Raw genomic sequence first — 24,370 nt, 5'->3', positions numbered from 1 at the left:
GTCCCCAATAAGCCAAGAATCACAGGACTTAACGACTACAGACAAATGACTATAAAGTCATTTGAGTGCCTTGTGCTGTCCCACCTCAAGACCATCACCGACCCACTACTAGACCCACTGCAGTTTGCCTACAGAGCCAACAGGTCTGTGGACAATGCGGTCAAGATGGCTCTTCACTTAATCCTCCAGCATCTGAGAGTGACCTTGTCCACATGCAGGTGGATCAACAGGAGGTAGAACATGAGGCTGGGGAAGCATCTGTCTGACCCCCTGACCATCAGCACCGGCTCCCCTCAAGGCTGTGTCCTGTCCCCCCCTACTCTTCTCTCTGTACACCAACAGCTGCACCTCCAGTCACCACTCTGTCAAGCTCCTGAGGTTTGCTGATAACACCACCCTCATCTGACTTATTTCTGATGGAGATGAATCTGCCTATAGGTGAAAGATTGACCATCTGGTGTTCTGATGCAGTCAGAACAACTTGGAGCTCAAAACCATAAAGACAGTGGAGATGACAATGGACCTCAGGAGAAGCCCAGCTGCCCTCCCCCCATCGCCCTGGGGGTCTCCCCAGTCAACTCTGTGGAGTCCTTTCACTTTCTGGGCATGAAATGTACTTCCTGCTGCAGCTAAAAAAGTCCAACCTCCCAACGACTATGATGGTGCAGTTCTACACTGTAATCAGTCCATCCTGACCTCATCCATCACCGTCTGGTATGCAGCAGACACTGCCAAGGACAAGGGCAGGACGCAGCACATCACCCACTCCGCAGAGGGAGTGATTGACTGCAATCTGCCATCTCTACAAGACCTACACACATCCAGGACGCGGAGGCGACCAGTAAAGATCACCCTGGAAATTGACTATTCAGAACTCTCCCCTCTGGTAGAAGATCAAGGTCTATCAGGATCAAAAACTCTTGCCACAAGAACAGTTTCTTTCCTGCAGCAGTGCGCCTCATGATCATGTCCCCTTGCACCTTACATATTTTTTTGTAATTTATTAATGCTCAGCCTTCTGTTTTTATGCTCAGTCCACTACTCTTATTTGTTTTTATTTCTCTTACATAAATTGCTGCACCAACGAACAAGAACAGATTCCTAGTTTGGAAACTTACTTGGCAATAAAACTCTCTGATTCTGATCAGACCAGGACCTCATCGACTGAGACCAGACACCAAGACGGCTTATGAAACTGTTGACAGTAAATAAGCAACAGAAATTGAGGCCATATTTTATTTTAAAGAATACATTGTTATAACATTTGAATAAAATGATCAAAACACAGGTGTTATATTGTAATGTAATTCATGTTAAAAATATCACATTACTCAGTTATTCAACTGGCAAGATTGATAAGTACAGCACATGATACAGTCTATAAATCAATATACAAAATGTGTTTTTCAATTGAAATTAATGTGCGCACAACACAGTATTGGTCATCTCTTTGGATGTACTATATATAAAACTGCACACCAAACAGGTACAAGACCAATGATTATAAACATTAGTAAAACATTCGGTTGTAACTTGCATTGCAATAACTCTAAATCACTTATATTCCACAGGAACAAACAGAACGTTCATTTTAAGAACTGTGCAAATTTGTAAAATGTGTACAAACCACACAGTCAGAAAAGCCCCACGAGACTCCTGTAGGACCTATTTACATGCATTTCTTTGAGAAACAAAACTTGCGAAACATGCAAGCATATCATGTACCTAAAAACATCCCACAATCGATTCCACCGTCAACCCACTAAACACAGAGTTACTAAGTAACCCATCTCTTACAACCAACGAGCTGTTAAACTACTGAGAGATGGTAGCAAGGGCAGTTACGCATTCCTGTCTCCAGACATCCATCCATTTTCCTGTTATCATTCCAAGACCAATGGCGAATAGGCCATTAACCAACTCTATCAAACTCCCATTCTTCTGGTGGTCTTCAACTCATCACAGGTTAAAGAGATAGCTCGGTTCTCCTCTCCGGGACCGTCCTTCATGGGTCATTGGTCACACTAAGTGCTGTGCTAATGGCTTAGGGTTAGCCATACTCCGTACCAGGTGGACCCCTTACGAGGTTATAATAACCGGCAATGGCCCCCAGGTCAATATAGAGGGATCCCTTCCTCCTGACGTGTCCAGAGTCCTCGGGCTCAGAGTACAGAGACGATTCTGCAAAACAAAAAGAGTCATGGCGTTAACGCGTGCTCTCACAACGCTTCGCGCGGCCGCTAGCGTGTGCGTGTTGCAGAAGGGCCGAGGACCGTCTGCCCGTGTGTACAGTCATGTGGTTAGACTGGCACCGCGATACGGGTCATTAACGTGGAAAAGTCCCCACCCTGAGTGTTGTCCGGCTGCTGGCTGTGCTGTCTCAGTAGGGGGTGAGAGGCCTCCACCAGGGCCGAGTCCAGGCTCCAGCAGCGAGGTTGTTCCTCTCTGGGCGGGTTGATGGCCTCGTCCCTCAGGAGCTCGGACGCCGAGCTCCGCTTGGCCGGGTTCTTCTCCAGGGCTCGGCCCAGGAACGACCTCATGGCGACGCTGCAGTCCTCCGCTATGTCCTCCAGGGGTGGAGCCTGCTTGTGGATCTGAGGTGAGAGAGACAAAGGTAAGAGACCAGTTTGCGACATACATCTCGTGATACAAGTCATTGTACAACATCGGGCTTAGTGGTTATTGACAGGTCGCAAACAGTAGCTCTCTAAAGCACTTCCCTGTGACAGTGATGAGTGAGTCATCAACCAAAGCAGAGGCTTATGATACTTCAATAAGAGAAACAGGACTTCTTCAAATCAAGAACACGGTCATGGAAAAACAAATGCTGCAAATAGACAGAAACAGACAGAGGCTGCGTCCCCAATGGGTGCAAGAAGGGTATAGGGGACCATTTGAGATGTAGACAGTGCCACGTTAACGGAACTATATCACATGATGTTGAGGTCAAAAATATTTTTTGCAAGAACCTAAGCCTATGTTGTGGAAATGCAGGTGCAGCAAAACAGGTGAAAAGGAAACTCTAAGTCACATAGCGTACTCAGCAGCCGCTTTATCAAAAAAGCTCTGTGGAATCTGAACTGTCTGTAAAGCCAAGCTGAATCGGTGAGTTTCAATGAATGACTGGTCACGAGCGGGGGGTTTTCCACCCTTCAAGCCATGTGTTTTGACAGAGGAAAGCCTCCCTGTTCTACGTTCACTCATCTACAGGGCACTCCTCATCCATCCACTTTAGTCGGAGGGGTTGTCGTCGATTGAGCTGGACGCCGACAGCGCTCCTGTGGCACGGTTTTGACAGCTTTATGTTGGCGCGGTATGTTGTGAACTGCAGGGAGGTTCTTACTATGTAAAGGTAGGACGGGTAGGCACTGCGTGGGTATCTCCTGACCCACGGTGGGCAGCCGGTCTGCATGTGGATGATGGTGGTGCCGAGGCTGTAGATATCCGTCTTGGTGTTGTGTCCTCGACACAGGACCACCTCTGGACTCATGTACATCTGAGGAACAAAACGCTGTTACTCGCAAGAAGAAAATGTGTTTTTGGAAAGTACCCTGTCATTTCACATCCAGCTGTGGAGGCAACGGTAATCGAAGCAACCACGAAATGGAATAGGCAACGGGTTTTAAAGATACAGCTGACAGGGCGCACCGCTGTCATCTGACCGTGAAACAGTAAACACACCAGTGTCCTTCTGTCAACTGGAATTTCCAGCCTGCTCTGCTCGGCGGTCCCCATGTTACCTAATGTCAGCTACTCTACTCTATTGGGTAGCAGCCCGTTTGTACACTTGTTCCCCTCCCCATTTGTACTTCTTGGTGTCAGTCTCTCGCGGACTTTCCAACTCAGCCAACCGGGTTAAAGGTCAACTGAGGGGAGGAGAGGAGGGAAGCAGGGAAGAGGGAGATTAGGAGGGAGGGATGTAAGACATACTAGAGCAATTGCCTCATCATAGATGTTGTCAAATGTGGCTACGGTTGAAATGGAATGTGAAAATGTGATTTCTCAACATATTTCAACCTACCGTTGCTTGGTAAACACTGCACTATTTGAGATAACCGAAAGCCTATGCACACACAAGCCTATTGTCCACTGTTACAGATCTCTGCAGGATTTATGTGATTTCGAGGCTCTTTTTGGAGACACTAAAAAGGCAAGCAATGACACGTTCTAACTAGATCATTTTCAAAGGAGCCCTCAGGCATCACCACCTGACTCTTGAACTAAAAACAGCTGTGATACCCTCTAGGAAACACACCTACTGAACTTCTCACCGAGTATAAGGAGTAGAATGGCTCTTCCAGGACAATGCTCTTGTTCCCTGTCATGTCAGAGGACACCAGGGCCGTGGTCAAGCATAACCCTGTGTGTCATGTTCTAGATCTGAGGGAGTCTCCGGTGTCAAGAGAAACGACTGCAGTCACTCACCTCTGTTCCCCGCAGGTCTCTAGGGATGTAAACCTCCCCTGTCATCTGTACCGTGAGTCCAAAGTCCACCAGCACTGCTTTGTCTGACATCAGGACGATGTTGCTGGCTGAAGAGGGAGGGGGGCAGGGAGGAAGAAGGAAATTCAGCATACAAGCAGATCAGCTCAGCCATGACATAGCTAAAGAATCTGTACCGCAACTCAGAACCCTGGAACAAATTCAGTTTGCACATGACAGCCATGTTATTAGCAGAGATTAAGAACTCCTTTTTAAGTCAGTAGTTCCACTTTTTTTTTTTTGCTATTGTTATTGTTGAACTGTATATACATTTGAGGAAGTGAGAAGCATCAACATTTGCACTGATGGTAAATTAAAGTTCACATTAACCTTTAAAACCACTGAAATTGTTTTGAACACCCCTGTACAGCAGGTATTTTCTGACTGTTTGAATCTTTGGACCATAAAAGATCATTTCCAAACAGCACAGCCAATAGAGGACTAGCCAACTCCCATAGTCAGGCTTCCCTTTTGATTTCTGCTCAGGTTCCTGCCTTTTTAGGGAGTTTTTCCTCCTAACCTCTGTGCTTCAACATCATATTGCTTACCTTTTGGAGTCTTTGGTTAGGTATCAGTATGAGCACTTTGAGCTGATGTTACAATGGCTTCATAACATAAATGTATTGATTGCTAGGGCATGTTGAGTCTCTGGGTGTGACTGAGTTCATAGGAAAAAGAGAAGTGTGTAGATATAATTATAGAAGAAGCAATTTCACATATTTGGCACAGAATTTGATGGTTCCAGTAATAGGCAGGCTTCTCCCAAACCTCCTTTCCCCAGCCGATCCCTTAACACACTGAGTTACATATTTTGGATTGCATTGCAAATAGCACGCTATTACCCATATGCCGAGCTACTGTTGACCAGAGACTTCTGAGTATTACAAGGGGACTAGTGTGCTGAACGGGATGTAGCCTTTGACTGCTGGACAGGAAGAGCACAGAACCACAGCGTGGTCAGGAAGTTGCAAAGCTGCCCGATGTCTCCGTAACTCACCGAGATAAATCATTAGTTTCTTCTAAGGCACCGTACGGCTAAGACTTAAGCCTGCTGCAGGGAGAGAGGGGCAGTCTGGAATTTCCAAACGCTAGAGCCTTTAGTCTTCAGCCAAGCCCCGACTGACTGAGCCAAACTGTATTTACCTATGCATGAAAACACTTCTACTTAGGCTCAACCCAGAAGACAATGTGCATTTTAACACAATAAATGTGTTTTCAACACTTCACTTATTGAATGATCATCAGGTTTATATGAAGCAGCACAGGACTTGTAACGTGTTACGGTTCACTTTAGCTCACCACTGGCTATCAGAATCTCATGTTCGATGGTCATTCACTAGAGTTTTGGTGGCAGTCTATCTTACTAACTTGACTCCAGACCCAGCCTAGCTATCTAATCTCATTTGAACATCCTGTGTTCCAGCAATCTCTGTAGTTATATAGTGTACTCCTTCTGACCAGAGCACTTATGGGTCACTGTCAAAGGAACTGCGTTGAAAAAGCGACAGGGTGCAATTAAATATGGAAACTGTAACATCCTACCTACGAACCACCTGTTTGACCTAATTAACATCGGCCACACCACAACTTCCTGCTGCCTTCTTGCAAGGGCTCAGATGAAATACCTGAGAAAGTTTGTCCGTTATCTTTAAGGGACAAAATGTTTTTCGTAAAAAGGGAGCTCTGTGGTTTCTTCAAGTGAACCTAAGGCTGATTTTGCTTAGAAGGATTGGCAATAGATGCAGTCTACTGTACGGTTTCCTGTTCTGGTTACATTTGAAGGAAATTGGATAATCACAGTCATCGTAGGTCTAGGATATACCAGACTAAACTGCGTGTGTTTTGTAGACATACCCATTACTGATTGTGGTGTATTTGGGTAAGAACATGAGGTATGTTTCTAAACCTGGCCTATTTGTCCTCTTATGCTTCTATTAGTTTGCATTTCTTTCTAATTTGGGGTCATTTTATACTCACGTTTGATGTCGTGGTGGATGACACCGTGAGAGTGTAGATACTCTAGGCCTTTGAGGACCTGCTTCGTGACCCAGATGATCTCAAACTCCCTCATGGGGCCACAACTGTCCAGTTTTTCCAGAACCGAGCCTCCCTCGCCAGCCTCCATGAACAGGTGAACGTTCTGGTCCCACAGAAGAGCACCATAGAGCTCTGCAATGTTCTCATGGTGGAACCGAGCCTGGATCTCCACATCGGCTGGTTTGAAATGCTCTATGGGGATCTAGGAGCATGGATGAAGAAAAGAAGCACATTCGGAAAACTTTGTACAAACATAGACATTGTACTCCAAAAGATATTTAGACATGTACAGTTTTAGGTCGGAAAACGTCTCTGAACTTTCAATTATCTCCCTGTTTTTTTCCAGAGATCCTGTTCAGAGCTGGATTTTCAACTAATTCTAGGTACTTCCTCAACCAGAATTTCGGGAAAACTGGGGAAAACATTGAAGGCTCCCGGGTATTTTCCAACCCTACAATAATACTCTTATGCAAAGTATCTATAACATCGTTAGTATGTAAACATTTACACTTGCTATGGAATAACCAAGCCACTTGCATCATGTGTAAATACTGTGGTCTGAAAACATAGCAATGCTGTCCCCATGAAAACCAAGATATGAAAAGATAATGGGAATGGAAATGTTCTAAGTGTGATCCTCCATAAAGAATTTCAATGGCTGTTCACTTGATTTGTTTTTGTCTAAACCCAGAGCTGTTACTGTGGGGGGTTTCTGATGAGTTTCCTGTGGCCAAATACTTTCTGTTTCTATCTGCAATACTTGTTGTGTTCCAGATAATTTCTTTTTCTGTCCACATACTGTTACTTTGATACTTTGTTTCTGATGGTTTTTTTTGGTTACTGAACTTGACTGTACTGCTGCTTTGATACAGATTAGTGCCAATAAACCAGATTCTGTTACTGTGAAAACAAAACTTACTGACAGAAATATTTCATAACACATATTACGGCCAGCACTCGGCAAACATTCAAGACATTCCAGCACGGGGAAGGGGGTTATTGACTGACCAGTTTGCAGGCCATTCTCTTCCTGGTTACAGTATCCTGGGCCAGGTGGACTTTCCCAAAGGAGCCTTTTGGAACATGGCCACCTGAGCCTGGAGTTTTGTAGGTCCACACCCATGGAAACAGAAGCACATCCAAATCGATGCGATAGCGGCCCTTCTTCAGCACCATGTGTTTCTGCACAACAGGACCAAAGCACAGAGTGAGAGATGATTTGCAGCGAACACTGTAAACCTAGCACAATACATGTATACTATTGTTTTAACCATAAACAAGATGAGACAGGCAGAAAAAAAGGAAAAACACACAAAGACTTTCACTCACACATGCACTGCCATATTTGACAATACAGTGAGCAGACAACACTTACTCATAGGAGTAAATTATGTCTCACCTTGTTCAGTAAAACACCCATCTCATCTGGAAGGTGCTGCAGAGCTTCTGGCTGCATGTTAGAGATCAGGTTGACGAAAGATAGCAAGTCCGCAACTGTCCCGTACCTGACCCTATTGCCAACACTCCCTTGCTCTGTGCCTCCTGCTGTCTGCTCTGTCCCTTCGTCATCCAAAGTCTCCTCGTTTTCGTCCATCTCTTCCTGAGACAGGCCTTCCTCGAACAACAATTCAGTCTCTTCCTCTTCTTCCTCTGAGTGGTAGAGATTCTCAACAGCATCAATGATATCCTCTATGTTCATGTGAGCCAGTAGCAGCTCTAGTCCAGCATTTTCATATTTGTAATCCATTTTTGATTATCTGTTTCTGAAATAAAATTTTTGAATGGTTAGTTTAAGATTAACCAGGCAATGGGGATTCTAATAATGAGCAAACTATATAGCATCTATAGCAAAACCTGTTTTCCTTGCAAATGAAGGGAATTTCAAAGACAATGTGTTCCCCCCTGATTAAAGTGCACCATAACTGTATGGTACACCATCTCACATAAACAAAATATAAAATTGTAGAACACATTGCAGGCTAAATTCTTCTTTTAAAACACACTATGCAATGTGTATCCATCATAGCTGTACGTAATCGCCACTGACTTGCTAGTACACAGCAATGAAATTCCCTCTTAAAGCAAAACACTCAACCAAAATTAAGTCAACACCTTTTGAAAAAGTTGTAATACAATATGATGTGCTTACCTAAGTTTTTGTAATCTAGAATCAGGTCCGATCGCGTTTACTTCATTCTCGCGTCTAACGGCGGTCGAGTCTAGCGCTCACTGAATAATGACACCGAACACACTCCAGCTAGGAAGTAACTAGTACACAAGAGGAAGTCCGTATAATCTGTGCGTAGGTGTTTTGTGTGTATGAAAAACATCTTACAGTATCTTCCCATGTCAATGAAAACCCGTCCTATTGCCCCTAGTATATATAGTTTCGTTTTTCCTTTTCATATTATATTTCCCCGTAATTATTTGATCCATAAACAAATTATTTCAAATTAAGGAAATTAATTAGAGGACTTGCTGCTCATCAAATTCCATGGAATTGGCTGGCTGTCATTTTTTCCCCCAAACCTCAAAACTGCGTCTAGATTATAAAAAGATATATATATTTCGCAAAATCCCCTATATGTTGCCGAAGTTTAAACGGTTGAATGAGAACGGAAATACCACACATCATGCTCTCATGCCCATAGAAGTCTTCTTTTGCATACATTGTAAATACGTAATATTCATGTTTCACGCTAACTGATCATATTTTGTCAGCTTTTGCATACCGTCGAACAGCATCTTACGCATGCGCGTTTACGCATAACTGTCGCTACAATGGCGGCTTCCATTGCAGTGATTGTGTTGCATATGAGGGGCAGAGGCTGTTTCTCAAAATGCTTTCCAAAATTACATTCTTGTTTTCAAAGAAAGCTCGGAATTAGTACTGCTGCAATGAAGACTGAAACAACCAATAAGAAAGATGAAATCGGTATGTTTCTCATCCACTGACCACATATAAATTATAGTAACATGTCGAGCTAACTACAATTCCTTTATATTAGCTAGCTACATATCCATACATGATAAAGCTGCCATATATTGACATTTTTACATCCAACACAAACTCTGTTCCACTTCTCATGTTGCTAGATACATTGCCTATACTAGCTTAAAACCGACGAGACATTAATCGATGTGATTTCCGACACAAAAGACAGAATTAAGTAACAATTGGCAAAGGGTATCCTCGACGCTTTTATGAATTGTCCGTCTGTTTTCATGTTTTTAAGAACCAAAGGGTGGAGTCAAATCTTTTTATACAGTCCAAGAGGAGAGGATGGAGCAGGCGGAGAGGTCTGTCCTTATCAGCTGCCCCTCTAAAACCAACGAAAAGAAGTTCATGAAGTATCTATCACGACATGGAGATATCAACAAATGCTTTTTTTATGAAAGCTATGTAAGTTTTTCAGTTCTGTCAGTATGGAGACTACTGTAGGTTAGCGCCTATCATTTCTGATACAGAGTTTTCAAAGCGCTGTTTTTAATTTGCCTTAGTATGAGTCCAAGCTTATCCAGAACTACAGAAAAAAACATTCCCTTTTGCAATGGAGTCATTTATAAGTGACTCAATTTGTCATATATATTGGATGCAGATTGACAAAGGGCTGATTTTGTGGTCATTGCAATTTTTTTGGTATTTCAGGGTACCTATGCTGTCGTGGAGTTTGCCCACAAGGAAAGCCTCACATCACTACACCAAGGCACTGCAATCCCGAGTGTGAACCATGAAGCTGCAGTGCCTTTCAAGTCCAGACTACTCTCCCTCAAAAACACTGGCTCTTTGGACCAGTCAAGTGGCCAATCTGCCCCTCTGTGCCAACCACAGACCACCGTCCCCATGAACGACCTTATACTGAGACTGTCCAATGAGAGCAGTGTAAGTCTGGGTGGACCGGTTTCTAAATACTGACTGACTGAATTTTTTTCCCTGCCGTGGTCTAGCATTCTACACAGCTCTCGCGTGTATGAGCCGGCATGGGTTTGAATCTGGTCTAATGCCCTTTGGCATCCTCTCCCCTATCTTCTGTGTTTTTCCCAAGACTCTTCTATATCCTCAGTACAAACATAAAATATGCACAGAGTCTTAAAATAAAAAGCTGACAAAAGTTTGAAAAATACATGAACGGGATTGAGTGGATTGAATAGGATGTTTGACAGAATTACTTTTCTCTCAGAGAAGATCTAGGTTTGGTTTCTCAGACACATTAAGCCTACAACTACAGTGATGAAGTAGAATGGTCTATGCAAAATCTAAACGTTTTAGTCCGGGGCTAGGTTAAATTGCATGCAAGGAAACAGGAAACCCCTTGAATATATATTTTTTTAAATATACTGTTGTATTGCTCTTTGGTCTGCTGTTTTCAGCAGAGAGGAAGATGCCACGATCAAGTCAATGTTTGTGTCAAATAGCGGTTACCTCAAAAGATCCCTTGCTTTTGTTTCAATATTCCAATTTCAGTAAAAACACTCTAAGGACTTCACAAAGTTCAGTAACACATTTGCCTCCCTTTTTCCTTTATCTTAGATTGACCAACAGATATCCTCCCTTACAGAGATGCACCAGCTGACAGAAGAGAATGTTTGTCTGCGCTACCTGGTCTGCTCCTTGCTGAAGGACATAGCTGCTGCATATTTCCCAGAATGCAAAGTCCGTCCCTTTGGTTCTTCTGTGAATGGCTTTGGGAAGCTGGGCTGCGACCTGGACATGTTTCTGGATCTGGATGGCATCAGTGGGAGGAGTCTCAAGAAGGTAAGAGATGAGGATGGAGGAAATGACTTAACCAAATCACTTTCATTAGAGCAAGCCGCAGCAGTGTAGTCTCGCACAGGGAAAGCAAAATTAGTTTAGTTTTTGAACAAATCTGAGGGCCTCATTTATAAATACTGTCTGAATTCGATTAGCAAACTGACTGTTTTGCACGTAGATACATAAAATGTATCGAACGGTCGTACAAGCTTCATACACGCTGGTAGGAGATATTCTGGCAATTTCCTTAAAAATATTTAAAACATGGATTTTCCATAATGAACCAGCCTATGTTTTGAAAGCAGTTGTGTTATTCCTCAGCTTACCACAGTGTGTATGCTGACAGCAGGGCATAAATATAACACACTTTCAAGCAAATGTTATGATTGCTTAATCTCACACGGCATGGAATCGGTCACATGGTTTACAGTTTGTGATAACACATGATTGATGAATGGAGCCCCATGTAGAAACCTAAAGGAGAGAGAAAGAAAAGTTCTTCCGTTTTTGTTATTGGGACAGTAAGTGGGCTAGTATCTGAGCCTCAGACCAGTAACCATTAGGTTTCTAGTTGGCAAGATGAAAGGTCAGTCCTTCTGTGGTTGGAAGTTAACCTTAACTTCTCCCTGACAATGGCAGGATCCCACACATCTTCAGTTCAGAGGGATTCAATTAAATCATAAGATTACACAGCTGAATAGAGATGTTTCTGCTGCCTACATTATCTGTGGTGACCTCTTTTCAAGAACACATTAGAAAGGATATTAAGCCCCTTGTTAAATCTGTTTAAGCTACAGAAAACATGTTGAGGGAGACGAGGAACTTCTGCTGCACGTCTTTAACTTGACACACATTAGAAGGCCTATTGCGGTGTTGGTGTCACTAACCCGTGTCAGGAAACGTGAGGACCTCGCACATGAACCGTTTGCAAAGCTTGTCACAATTCTGCCTTTATGCCAATGTTTCTACTTATACGCTGTCCGTAAATAACATAACCGATTATGTTACCCTTTGCATTTCAACCCTATGTTCATGAAATGAAGAAATAAGCATATGGTTAAATAGAAGGCCCCATCTGAACAGCTTAAAGCCGGGTTCTCCTTGGAGTACCAGACAAAGAGGTCTGCGTCGGAGCGTGCGGTGACCCAGAGCATCCTGTCTGTGATCGGGGAGTGTGTGGACCAGTTTGGGCCCGGCTGTGTTGGGGTGCAGAAGATCCTACAGGCTCGTTGTCCGCTGGTCCGCTTCGCGCACCAGCCGTCGGGGTTCCAGTGTGACCTCACGGCCAACAATAGGTAACGCGCACCCACAGGAACACACCCAGGAACACATGGTTGAGTAACTCTACATTCCCCTTCAGATTACAAATGAACACTGCTTAGCAATGAGCTGTCATTTAAGATTCCCTTTAACATTCAGTCACCGACTGAATTTAGAGACATGTCTAATCTGAAAATGCTTTCCTGTACGTTTGGCCTGCACAAACATTTTCCTTGAGCTGAGCTGCTTATAAAAAAAAATGTTTGCATAACTGGGACGTTCTGAAAAAGGTTGAGTCATTTGTGTGTGTAGTGAATTAAATCGATGGTGTTCTGCCCAATAGGAGTTTTACATCCATTGATTCTGTGTCAATATAAGGTATTGTGAAATTCTGTCTGCATTTGAGATTTTTTGAAGTTCGTCTTTACACAGAATTAATAGTCCACTTTCAAATGTCAGTTGCTGCTTGTCATTTTAGTGAGACCTTCCTGTGGTCTCAGTTCCAAGGTGCTCTTCGAAATATTCTGCCATTGCTCAAAACCAAACAGAAACCTTTGGTAGTTTCTGGCTTTGTTTTAAACCTGGTTCTCCTGAAACTGACGGGCACACGAGGGGAGACGGTTGGGGGCGAACTGTGGCAGGAAGGGCGGGTGAGAGACACGTCTCACTGTGCTGGTCGCCTGAAACTGAGCCAGAGACAAGAGTTGACGCAAGAGTGAGAGGGAGGTAGCTTGTTGAGTTCCACTTCCTCTTGGCTTGGACTACGGGTTACTGTGGTCCCTAGGGGATGGACAGGTAGCCTGGCAGGGAAGGAGCCAGATACTAACACAATGTAGCAAGCATTCAGAAGGACGCCTGAAACTAGATCTCACCCAATGTGACCTTGACGAATGGGGGAGGTTCTTCACTGTCCAAACTATCCAGTGGATTTGGGGGGAGGGATTAAGAAGTGGAAATTGCATTGCGGCCTCAGGGTTTATTTGGGCAAATTTAAAGCGGTCAGCTGATTGCGATTATTACATTAAGCGGCCGTTTACGATTGCTGGGCGATATATCAGTGCATCCCAGTATATATTAAACACTTTTCAGGGCCCAGAAGATAATGTTATGTTATTCAGTTAAAATGTCCCAGAATGTTTCAAGTCTGTCAGAGTATATCCTATTAGTCCTGTATGTTCTTGAGACTTACATTCTTTATCATAGTCATGACAGTCTTAAGAGAGGTTTGGGGAAACCATGGGCCTTATAGAACCCCAGCTCTGTTCTGTCAAGTCAGCCTTACATGTCCTGCAATGTTGCACTTCCAGGGTTTTCTGCAGTGTCAGAGATACTTTAGAAATCCTATTTGTCAATGAACTGAAGAACGTTTAATCCTCCGCCTAGCAGACTGTTAACCTATCAGGTCCGCAGTGTCATGCCGTTACTAAGCTAAATGTAACAAAATATTGTTCATGTTGTGCTTCTACACAATTTATGCCAATTTCAGGTTTTTGAGATGACACACGATTGCCTCACATATTCTCCTAGAGTGCTCTGCTTGCGCCTGAATTACCCACAAAACACTGCAAGGCCCATTAACAATGTACTGCTGCCGTAATCGTTGATATAATTAAATACGACTCACTGATTTTCCAATCTTTTCCAATCTATTACAGATAAGCGCAGTATCTGTAATAGTATTTTTTAGTCTGTCGTTCTGTTTTATGTCCATAGGGTGGCGATGAAGAGCACTGAGCTGCTATACTTGTGTGGAGGGCTGGACTGGCGGGTGCGTTGCCTGGTGTTCGGTGTTCGGTGCTGGGCCCGGTCTCACAGCATCACCAGCTCGATACCTGGCGCCTGGATCACCAACTTCTCTCTGACTGTCATGGTCCTTTTCTTCCTGCAGAGGAGGACTATTCCTATCCTGCCCACTCTGGACTACCTCAAGGAACTCGCAGGTAGAGACAGACGCTGGAACCACGCCCTTTAAACCCACCTCAGAGACGTAGCAGGTGTCTTCGAACGGAGCGCCGAGCTGCAACATGCTGCGGTAGAATCAACAATAGAATGTCAGTGTTACCTCAGAGCCGGCTGGTCGGGCCCTGTTCATCTGCCGTTACGCTTGGCAGTTTAATGCAGAAACGTTTCAAACAGGTGGCCAGGGGTCTCTAAAGAGTGGTGAAATTGGGTTTATTAACTTCTGTCTATTGCGTGTATCGATTGGTGGTCTTCGTTTTCGACGAATATCTGTGTTGTTGTAGTCCAGTCACATGCCTCTGCTGCCCTCGTCACCTTGGCTCTCGGATAATTGCCTTTGAAAAGCAATATACCCCCCACCCCCAAGCCTGCCCCTTTGTCCAGGCCAAGTCATGTCGTTTTGTACAGCTCAGTAAAGGCCATAGCATTGTGGTAGAGGGCTTTGACCCTCCCAGCACTGGTCATCTGTTGAAACACTGGCCTTTACACTGACAGGGGTCAAGGAGAATGGTACCAAGACTCTGATGGAGAGCCAGGTTTGATCAGCAATCGCTCTCTCGGCTCTTTCTGTCAAATGTTATGTATTTTTTCTTGGACTTCTTACTCTTTTTTTATTATATATATATATTTTTGGGTTGCTATCTTTATCCTCCCCTCAATTATCTCTGTCCTGTCTGTCTCCTGAGTGACACCGTCCGTCTCTGTCCTGTCTGTCTCCTGAGTGACACCGTCCGTCTCTGTCCTGTCTGTCTCCTGAGTGACACCGTCCGTCTCTGTCCTGTCTGTCTCCTGAGTGACACCGTCCGTCTCTGTCCTGTCTGTCTCCTGAGTGACACCGTCCGTCTCTGCCCTGTCTGTCTCCTGAGTGACACCGTCCGTCTCTGCCCTGTCTGTCTCCTGAGTGACACCGTCCGTCTCTGCCCTGTCTGTCTCCTGAGTGACACCGTCCGTCTCTGTCCTGTCTGTCTCCTGAGTGACACCGTCCGTCTCTGTCCTGTCTGTCTCCTGAGTGACACCGTCCGTCTCTGTCCTGTCTGTCTCCTGAGTGACACCGTCCGTCTCTGCCCTGTCTGTCTCCTGAGTGACACCGTCCGTCTCTGCCCTGTCTGTCTCCTGAGTGACACCGTCCGTCTCTGCCCTGTCTGTCTCCTGAGTGACACCGTCCGTCTCTGCCCTGTCTGTCTCCTGAGTGACACCGTCCGTCTCTGTCCTGTCTGTCTCCTGAGTGACACCGTCCCTCTCTGTCCTGTCTGTCTCCTGAGTGACACCGTCCGTCCGTCTCTGTCCTGTCTGTCTCCTGAGTGACACCGTCCGTCTCTGTCCTGTCTGTCTCCTGAGTGACACCGTCCGTCTCTGCCCTGTCTGTCTCCTGAGTGACACCGTCCGTCTCTGCCCTGTCTGTCTCCTGAGTGACACCGTCCGTCTCTGCCCTGTCTGTCTCCTGAGTGACACCGTCCGTCTCTGCCCTGTCTGTCTCCTGAGTGACACCGTCCGTCTCTGTCCTGTCTGTCTCCTGAGTGACACCGTCCGTCTCTGTCCTGTCTGTCTCCTGAGTGACACCGTCCGTCTCTGCCCTGTCTGTCTCCTGAGTGACACCGTCCGTCTCTGCCCTGTCTGTCTCCTGAGTGACACCGTCCGTCTCTGCCCTGTCTGTCTCCTGAGTGACACCGTCCGTCTCTGCCCTGTCTGTCTCCTGAGTGACACCGTCCGTCTCTGCCCTGTCTGTCTCCTGAGTGACACCGTCCGTCTCTGTCCTGTCTGTCTCCTGAGTGACACCGTCCCTCTCTGTCCTGTCTGTCTCCTGAGTGACACCGTCCCTCTCTGTCCTGTCTGTCTCCTGAGTGACACCGTCCGTCTCTGTCCTGTCTGTCTCCTGAGTGACACCGTCCGTCTCTGCCCTGTCTGTCTCCTGAGTGACACCGTCCGTCTCTGCCCTGTCTGTCTCCTGAGTGACACCGTCCGTCTCTGCCCTGTCTGTCTCCTGAGTGACACCGTCCGTCTCTGTCCTGTCTGTCTCCTGAGTGACACCGTCCGTCTCTGTCCTGTCTGTCTCCTGAGTGACACCGTCCGTCTCTGTCCTGTCTGTCTCCTGAGTGACACCGTCCGTCTCTGTCCTGTCTGTCTGGACCTCATCACTGTGACGCGTGTCCATCACCTCAGGGGCTTACACGTTACGCCAAAAATACAATTCATTTGTTTTCTAGGCCCCATCTGCAGAACATGGTTAGGGTAATATAATATCTCTGTCTCCTGTCTTCCTCCAATCAGAATCAGTTTCTTTCTCTCTTCAGTAGTTGAACTGATTATCAGGTTAGCGATCTATCCGTTGGCTTAGTTTCTTGCTGTTTCGTTGACTAGTCCTGCTGCGCTTGGGGTAGTAAAACCCATGCGTGGCTTTTGGAGGACGGCAACATTGAATGCTGGCTGCAACTTGGAGCCAGCCGAAGTGTTCCGTGCCTTCTGAAGTCTAGTAGTACAATCAGTCACCTGTTCATTTTAGAGACCTAATACAATAATCTGAATTTGACGTGTGCGTGTCTGTCCCTCTTCTACAAGGCCCTCTGGACAAGTGTGTTATCGATGGGAACGACTGCACGTTTGTCAGTGACGTCTCCAAAATAAGACTGCAGGACAACACAGAGACATTAGGTGGGGCCACTAGCTGAAGATCTGGCTGTTATCTGTTCATTCGCATTTCCACATTAAAACAGGATTGCTCAGCGATGTACCTTGGTGCTGTATTCATTAATCGTTTTTTTTTGGTTTTTTAGAGCAACTGCTGCAGGAGTTCTTTGAGTTCTACGGGTCATTCGCGTTCAACCGCATGTCCATCAACATCAGAAAGGTAACACACACACACACACACAGTCTCTCAAGTGTATTTGAATCCATACCATGTCATTCTATGTTCATTAGAGGTAAAGTGTAACTCAGAAATAATGTTGAAACCCTTTTTGCTGTATGTGGCTGGTACTTTCAGAATGGGTTCCAGCAGCACCTCCAACCCTGTGCCTAATTGCCATTGTTTCATGGTTGCAGAGACAATCAGAACCAGATTGAGTTCGCTAACACGGCTGAATGTATTTCATTGGCTAGCCCTAGTCTGGTGGTAGTAAAATATGCATTCGGCTGATGAGACATGCGTGCGCGCATATACACACAGTCAGCATTTTGAGGACAGCCCTTGACGCCTGCTAAGACTGTGGGAAAAGTGTGTGATTCATAGGTCCTCCTCCCCAGTAAGCAGAAAGAGTCTACACATTGATTCGATTAAAGAAACATGCTCATTTAAATACTGTTCACCCAGTTTGTTTTTCCATGTAGTTCTTTATTACGTGTAGACTGTGTGTCCCGAAGGTCACGTGTCCCAAATGGCACCCCATTCTCTATGCAATGCCCCAATTATGACTGGGTCTGCAGGACTCTGTTAAAAGAACAGTGTAGGAAAAGTCCAAAAGAATAGTAGCCCTTGGAAAATCTGGTGAGGACATTTGGCTATTTCAAGATTAGGGATAGAATCAGGCTTATGTTTAGGGCGAGGAGTGCATATTAGGTTGAGATTTAGGATTCTGATGTAGGATTAAGGTTTTGAGTTAGCGTTAAGGGTTAGTGGATATAAGGATTTTGTATGGGAATACATTTACGTTTCCCCAGTGTACATTTTACGTTCCCCCAGTGTACATTTACGTTCCCCCAGTGTACATTTACGTTCCCCCAGTGTACATTTACAGTACAGTCCCCCAGTGTACATTTACGTTCCCCCAGTGTTAGGGTTGGCGTATGGCAGTGTAGCCTGGTGGTCTTGGCCTCTGTAGTAACATTTCACTAGTAGACCAACCAGCATCAGTCATCTTTACTGTGTACTCTCTCCTCTTTCTCTCTCTCTTCCTCCCTCTCCTGTCATCTGACTGATGTCGTTTTGCTCCACGGTCACCCCATCCTTCTGTCCCATGGAGCTGAAGGCTTTTTCTGTCTGTCCATCCCACATTTCTCAAGCCCTGGTGTAGATGAGGTTTATTTCATGCATGACCCGTGTTGACTTTATATTAGATTAGGTTTCAAACAATTGAATAGTTTTAATTTTGACTATTCTGTTGTTTCTATTGCTATTCTATCAGGCCAACGAAATCTGGTATAGCTAAATCTTTTGAAATAAAACAAATGTGGTTCGACCTAATTCACATCCATATTGACATGTGCAATATTCATATTGCTTCCAGCACCAATGAATACGCCTGTTACTCAAGCAGTGTTGTCACTCCTCCCTATTTGATTCACTCTACGTTCACAAGCTCTCCGCCCGGTCAGAAACCGTCAACCGCCAGTCAACAACAACTTTGGAGAATGAGTGCTGCTTCTTCTGGGTTCCAAACCCCTCCCCCCACCCCCTACTTGTACTGCGTTTGTCCGCTACCTGACAAACACGCAGGGTGCCAGTCTGCTGCTGCTCTACCCCCCCTCGCGGACCTGCGACGCGGTGGGACTTGGCCGACGGCCATGTCGGGGGGAGTCAGGTGTGTAATTGACGAGGCGCGCTCAATTGGTCTAGGCTGAGACGCGTTCTCCCCGATGTGGCCTGTCCCAAAGTCGTGCACTACGCTGGGGACAGGGAGCCATTTGGGACACGGGTTTGAGCCCCAGCTTGGGAGGAGGCGGGGTGTACCAGACAGACTGTTTTCTTCTGTGTTTATTATATATTTTCTTTAACCAGTCTCAGGTGGCCTAGATGACAGCGGATGGACCACACGTGGAGCCCCAGTGTTGTGTTCGGTCCTCTGCCTTTCTCACCTCTGTCTCTGTCACAGGGCCGAGAGCAGAACAAGTCGGACGTGTCCCCGCTACACATCCAGAACCCCTTCGACGCGTCGCTGAACGTCAGTAAGAACGTCAACGCCACCCAGCTGGAGCGCTTCGTGGGGCTGTGCCGCGAGAGCGCTTGGATGCTGCAGCAGCGCGAGTTCAACGCGCCGCCCGCCAACGGAGCCGCCGGCGGGACCAAGGCCCCCTGGGGCCTGGCGGCGCTCCTCTCACCCTCGGTGTCCCAGGCGGCCGGGGTTAAGAGTCGCCGGGGTAAGAAGAGGGAACCGGCCAGCGAGAGGATCAAGAGCCTGCTGGAGTCTCTGAAGGACCAGGGGGGGAAGGCGACGAGCCTCGGTGCGGGGAAGAAGACATGTGGCTGAGGGGGTCGGACCAGGCGCAGAGTCACTGGTCTTCATCGGCGCTCATTTGGAATGCGGGTTTTAGGGTCTGTGTTTGTGCTCAGTCCTGCTCTCAGCCATCACCACTAGAGGGCAGTGCTGAGGTGAGGTCTGCATTGAGCTGGCCCTATGGTACTGTGAATTGCCCTGACCAAAATATCCAAGCTGGCGCAATAGAGTTTGGCATGATTGTGTGAAGTGGGTGAGACCAGAAGCTTGTGACGAGATGGGCCCTCGCAATGCCATCCCTGTACACAATGCAGACATTAACTTATAGCGCTGACTAAATGGTTTTGTTTGTTCCCTTGTATATCAAATGTATTCCTTTGTTGATATTACTGTTAGATCAGTGTCACTAAATGGACTTGGACTAGACTTTAAAGGTTTTATAACAAAATAAAAACAGAAAGAGAAGTGGTGGTTTTTTTAACAGTTTGATAATTTAATGCCCGGTTTAAACAATTACTGTGAAAAACAATTACATCTTACTGGAATGTTAGTCAAGGTTGTTCGTGATTGAAGCCATCCATACTGGTCGTCATCAAGCCAGCCTTGTGGAGAGAGCCAGTGCTGGGGTGTTGTTGGTCTATTAAATGGATAGGCCTATTCCATGCTTGTGGTTGGACTGGCATGTTAAATACCAGGCACTTTCTCTGTCTTTTTCCTTGGTGAAGACAGAGCTACAGGGGCAGGGCCTTGACTTTGTTTCCAGAATCTCGTCATAATACTGCATTGGCAATTTTTAAGTAGGCATTTCCAAATCAAACTGTAATAAACTGCTTTAGGAACTGTTCAGAAGGTCAAGATCATTTAAAATTTTTATGTATACTAAAAAAAAAGAAATCCTGCCATCCAAGCACTCTGTGAATGAGCCCTACTCACTGAATAGTTTGCCATTAGGGAATGTGTGCTTTTTCCAGTTACTGTAAGTTAATGCCTCATTTGGTCCATAATGGTACTACTGTGGAGCTTTGCGTGAGTGCATGTGTTTTGAGAGAGGAAGACTGGGGGTGTGTTTCAGAGTGTCTGTCACAGGGAGAGAGGGGGAGAGCAAGGGGGAGAGCGCGTGTGGATGTGCAGCAGCCAGTCTCTCAGGAGACTGTGTTCAGAAGCGTGCGGTGGTCCCACAGCTGTTTTTCAGCTCTGTGCAGTGTGAGGTCAGGGGGTGAAGAGATCCAGTTTTAATGGTTCCTCCTTTCTGCCACAGGGGCATAGTGACAGGAAGAAAAGTGGAGAAGCCCCCCCCCCCCCTGCACACGCACTTCTCAAAGTAGATGTAGGTTTAGAGAGCCTGTGTTTCTTGGGGTAAGTTCAGCAGGGTGCAAGAGTACACAATGATTGGACAGATGGATTTTTATAGAACATACCTAACACCAATCCTGGGTTCTGACAGTTTACGGATATGAACAAAGACTTCCTGTACAGAGTTTGCTAGGTCGTGGTAATGTTATACCTTCTCTGTCTGTGTTCACTAACTTCCATAGCAGAGATGAGTATCTAGTCCACCTGATTGACTTTGATCCCAGTGGCACCCTATTCACTTCATACTGCAACGGTTTTGACCAGAGTAGTGCACTTAATATGGTGCCATTGGGAACACCCACTCTCTGTGGAGAGGTACTTCTGAGGAGGTTTTAGTGGGTCCGGCACTTTACCATGGGTGTGTTTGGCTAACCTGCTAGCACTGACCCCTGTCCTCCATGTGTTTGACTAACCTGCTAGCACTGACCCCTGTCCTCCATGTGTTTGGCTAACCTGCTAGCACTGACCCCTGTCCTCCATGTGTTTGGCTTTTTATGAGCCAACTGGCTGTAGATCCAAGATGGAACACTTGAAGGAACTCAGGATGTTCTAGTGTTGTCAAACCCTGCCTGGTTAAACACTGTGTCACTGAGGGGGTGATGCCTTGCTGTCCACTAAGTCAGCTTAATTGTTTCTCCATTATACACACATTTCAGAACTCGTTAATTCATACTTTTCAGCTATGAACTACCGACCATAACCAAATATATTTTCCTTGAAAGTACACATAAATATCTTTGGAGAATACAACAGAAGTAGGACTGTTCCTACTGTGGGTCTCCTAAATGGCAGCATCACAGCTTTTTAAAGGCCAATATGCTGTACATAGCATCAGCAATCCAGGGTTTACAGCACACCACTGATTTGAACCCAGGTCTCGTTAGAATTTATGTTTCTTGGCTCCAAGCAGCTCCCCCTTCAGAGCCTTAAAGAATTTAAAAAGGAAGCTGGTCTGTTTTAAAAAAGCACTGAAGGGTTGGATAAAAATATAAGAAAAACAAGAAATTAAAATGATCCTGGCATGCAGTTGGATTTTCAAACCTTTTATTTTGTAAGGTTTAGGGGAATTTTTAACACCAATATGCAATTTAGCATTTTAAAACCTGCTGTGGAGTGGACCACGAAGACCATTATTTTATTGCAATTTATTAAATTACCCCTATTTCTGTTCATAAAAACTATTTCCAGAGGTGTCATTGTATGTCCAAAATAGAACTCTATCCCCTATATAGTGCACTACTTTTTAATAGCTGCAGTCCATAGAGTGAAAAGGACTGCTCCCATGTATGAGATATGGTGCCATTCGGGACTCACAACATTAACTAAGAAAGACCTGAGCGTAGAGGGCAAAGTAGTCTCTAATCACTTCCCCTAGTTCCATGAATTGTCCTGACATTTTTAGGGGCTATTACATCGGCTTGCTTTTGGCTCCCAGCCCTCCCGCTCCGTCTCCTGTGGCAGCAGGCTCTGGTCCCTTGAGGTTAGCAGTGTGCATATCTTTCCTCCCTTGTTGACCCAGCTCCATAGGCGCAGAAGGCTTCCACTTGGTCTGGAACCTCCCAGTCTAACAAAAACAAGGTATTACAGTTATACCATTGAACCCCATCTACCCCCAAATAAGGCATAGCTGAGTATTGGCGACTGTCCCGATAATGTAAGAAATGTGTAAAGAGATGGAAATGCCTGAATCTCCCTGAACGCTACCATCGTGGATCATTGTTTCAGATCAGGGATTGTGGGCGCTCGTCTTAATTGGTGTCTGGCGCGGGGGGGTTGGTCATTCGAGTGAATGGTGGCACCGCGGTTGTTATCGCACACCGTGTTTTGGATGGCTGGGAATGCGGTCCGGTTCACTAGCCCGCCAACCGTGGGGCGACGTCTCTATGGATTCATTTAGAAAAGGCGCTGAGCTGTGGTCCCATGCCGTGGACACAGATAGTCCCATTGTGCCAGAGATTCCCCATCCACGTCGGTATCAAGGACAACGGCGTGAGTCCGTCACCACGGTAACACACCCTCCACAACATTTTGTTTGTATCCCAATTGACACCCTTCCCCCTATTTGGTGCACTTATTTCCTGACCAAACGAGACTGTCAGTACGGTCAGCTCCTCGTTGGGGCAAGCTGACGTTCAGCGTACATCCTGTCTGTGGTTAGAAATCTGCGTTGTTCGGGGCAAGGTCTGGGACTGTTAGGTTGTCAGTGAAACACCCATTTAAGTTGGTCCTCCCCACCCCCATCAGTTGGTGTCAAAGCAAGGTTTTGGGCCTTAATGTGCTCCAGGCTGATGGAGGGTGGGACGGAGACTGCTGGAGACTGGCTCAATCCCAAAAAGATCATAACCTAATGGCCAGATTTCCTCCCTCTCCCATCAGGAGCAAGCCAGATCCAGCCTTATCAGCATTGAGGGAGGCTGACTTCTGGCTCCCACTAGCCTCATACAGACATAATCTCCAGCTCCCGTTGTCCCAGAACAACACTGTACTTTAAGACCTGCTGTTATCTACTATAAGGGGACAATTACCACAACGCCAAATATAACCTTCCTGGGATCTTTTCTGTTAGTCTAATTCCTGTTCTACTGTATCAATTAGCCAAATGTATCTTTCGTTTGGACCAGCAGAATGAGGGCAGTAAGTGATAGTGATTTCAATAACATGAGGTTGTTAACTGGCCATGTGGCATAGCCTGACTCGAACTCATTCACTGGCTTCTGACTGGCTTCTGATTCCATCCACATTCCCCGTTACTGGAAGACGGACTAGAATGTTTTTTTTTTCTTCTGCTATTTTAGGAATTTAGCAACCACGTCTCAAATGAATCGTCCTGGGTGGGTGGGGACGCTGTGTTTTGAACGGGATGGGTGGAGGCAGGACGGTGGCCTATAGTTATACTGCCTGAGTAAAACGGTTAATTGGAAAGGGTATTGGGGAGTCATTCGTGAAGACCTCGAAACAAACAGGGGGAATGTTTCCGTCTTGTTCTGCCTGGACCAACCACAGCCAGAGTAACCTAAGACCGCTCATAGAAACCGTTCCACTACCAAGGGCTGTCGGGGGACAGATGTTCTGAGACGACGGCTGTAAATGTCACCTTCCTGGCTGTGCGCTTTGAGAGATTCGTGTGTGCATGTGTAAATGTGAAGTGCATGCGAGTGTGCGTGTGTGTAGAGAAATATGCACTTATCTTGGTCACCTTAATTCAGGCAGAGAGGTACAATAGAAGCCCTGTTGTAAGTTGCTTGTCACAGCCTCTGACTGTCGGTATTAGGGCTTTGGTGGCTGGAAGATAGAACCCTATTGGCCTGTTGTCTAAATGATCTACAGTGGTATAGATCTATTGATCGGTCATTGACCACGCCCATGCTGTGTAACCTGT

General features: G+C 45.9%; 2 protein-coding genes across 4 annotated transcripts; one reads left to right on the top strand and one right to left on the bottom strand.

Moving 5' to 3' along the window:
* Positions 1-1,291: 1,291 nt before the first annotated feature.
* Positions 1,292-9,153, bottom strand: map3k8 (mitogen-activated protein kinase kinase kinase 8). Of its 2 annotated transcripts, none has more exons than XM_010885602.4 (8): positions 8,669-9,153; positions 7,919-8,282; positions 7,528-7,701; positions 6,460-6,721; positions 4,426-4,532; positions 3,344-3,496; positions 2,348-2,594; positions 1,292-2,181 (listed from the first exon to the last, which is right to left on the bottom strand). In XM_010885602.4, the coding sequence occupies exons 2-8, from the start codon at positions 8,264-8,266 to the stop codon at positions 2,051-2,053; spliced, it is 1,422 nt and encodes a 473-aa protein (XP_010883904.1). In that variant the 5' UTR covers positions 8,267-8,282; positions 8,669-9,153; the 3' UTR covers positions 1,292-2,050. The 2 variants fall into 2 exon arrangements, with proteins under 2 accessions (XP_010883904.1, XP_010883905.1); XM_010885603.5 differs by having other exon boundaries at positions 7,919-8,169.
* Positions 9,154-9,280: 127 nt separating this feature from the next.
* On the top strand, positions 9,281-20,109 carry mtpap (mitochondrial poly(A) polymerase). Of its 2 annotated transcripts, XM_010885601.5 has the most exons (10): positions 9,281-9,454; positions 9,756-9,922; positions 10,169-10,402; positions 11,051-11,275; positions 12,356-12,567; positions 14,246-14,300; positions 14,421-14,472; positions 17,048-17,140; positions 17,263-17,336; positions 19,297-20,109. In XM_010885601.5, exons 1-10 carry the CDS (start codon positions 9,301-9,303, stop codon positions 19,669-19,671), a joined length of 1,641 nt encoding a protein of 546 aa, XP_010883903.1. In that variant the 5' UTR covers positions 9,281-9,300; the 3' UTR covers positions 19,672-20,109. The 2 variants fall into 2 exon arrangements, with proteins under 2 accessions (XP_010883903.1, XP_010883902.1); XM_010885600.4 differs by having other exon boundaries at positions 14,246-14,472.
* Positions 20,110-24,370: the final 4,261 nt, after the last annotated feature.

This window comes from Esox lucius, chromosome 21 (genome assembly GCF_011004845.1).
Source record: "Esox lucius isolate fEsoLuc1 chromosome 21, fEsoLuc1.pri, whole genome shotgun sequence".
NCBI lineage: Eukaryota > Metazoa > Chordata > Actinopteri > Esociformes > Esocidae > Esox > Esox lucius.
Note: the sequence above shows the minus strand (reverse complement) of the source record. Positions and strands in the feature narration are given on the sequence as shown.

Coding starts and splice junctions, on each gene's coding strand:
- map3k8 (XM_010885602.4), bottom strand. CDS start 8,266: ATGGATTACAAATATGAAAATGCTGGACTAGAGCTGCTACTGGCTCAC. Junction 3,497..4,425: donor GAGACCTGCGGGGAACAGAG/GTGAGTGACTGC, acceptor TTTGTTCCTCAG/ATGTACATGAGTCCAGAGGT. Junction 2,182..2,347: donor GCAGCCGGACAACACTCAGG/GTGGGGACTTTT, acceptor TTTGTTTTGCAG/AATCGTCTCTGTACTCTGAG.
- mtpap (XM_010885600.4), top strand. CDS start 9,301: ATGGCGGCTTCCATTGCAGTGATTGTGTTGCATATGAGGGGCAGAGGC. Junction 12,568..14,245: donor GACCTCACGGCCAACAATAG/GTAACGCGCACC, acceptor TTATGTCCATAG/GGTGGCGATGAAGAGCACTG. Junction 14,473..17,047: donor CTACCTCAAGGAACTCGCAG/GTAGAGACAGAC, acceptor CTCTTCTACAAG/GCCCTCTGGACAAGTGTGTT.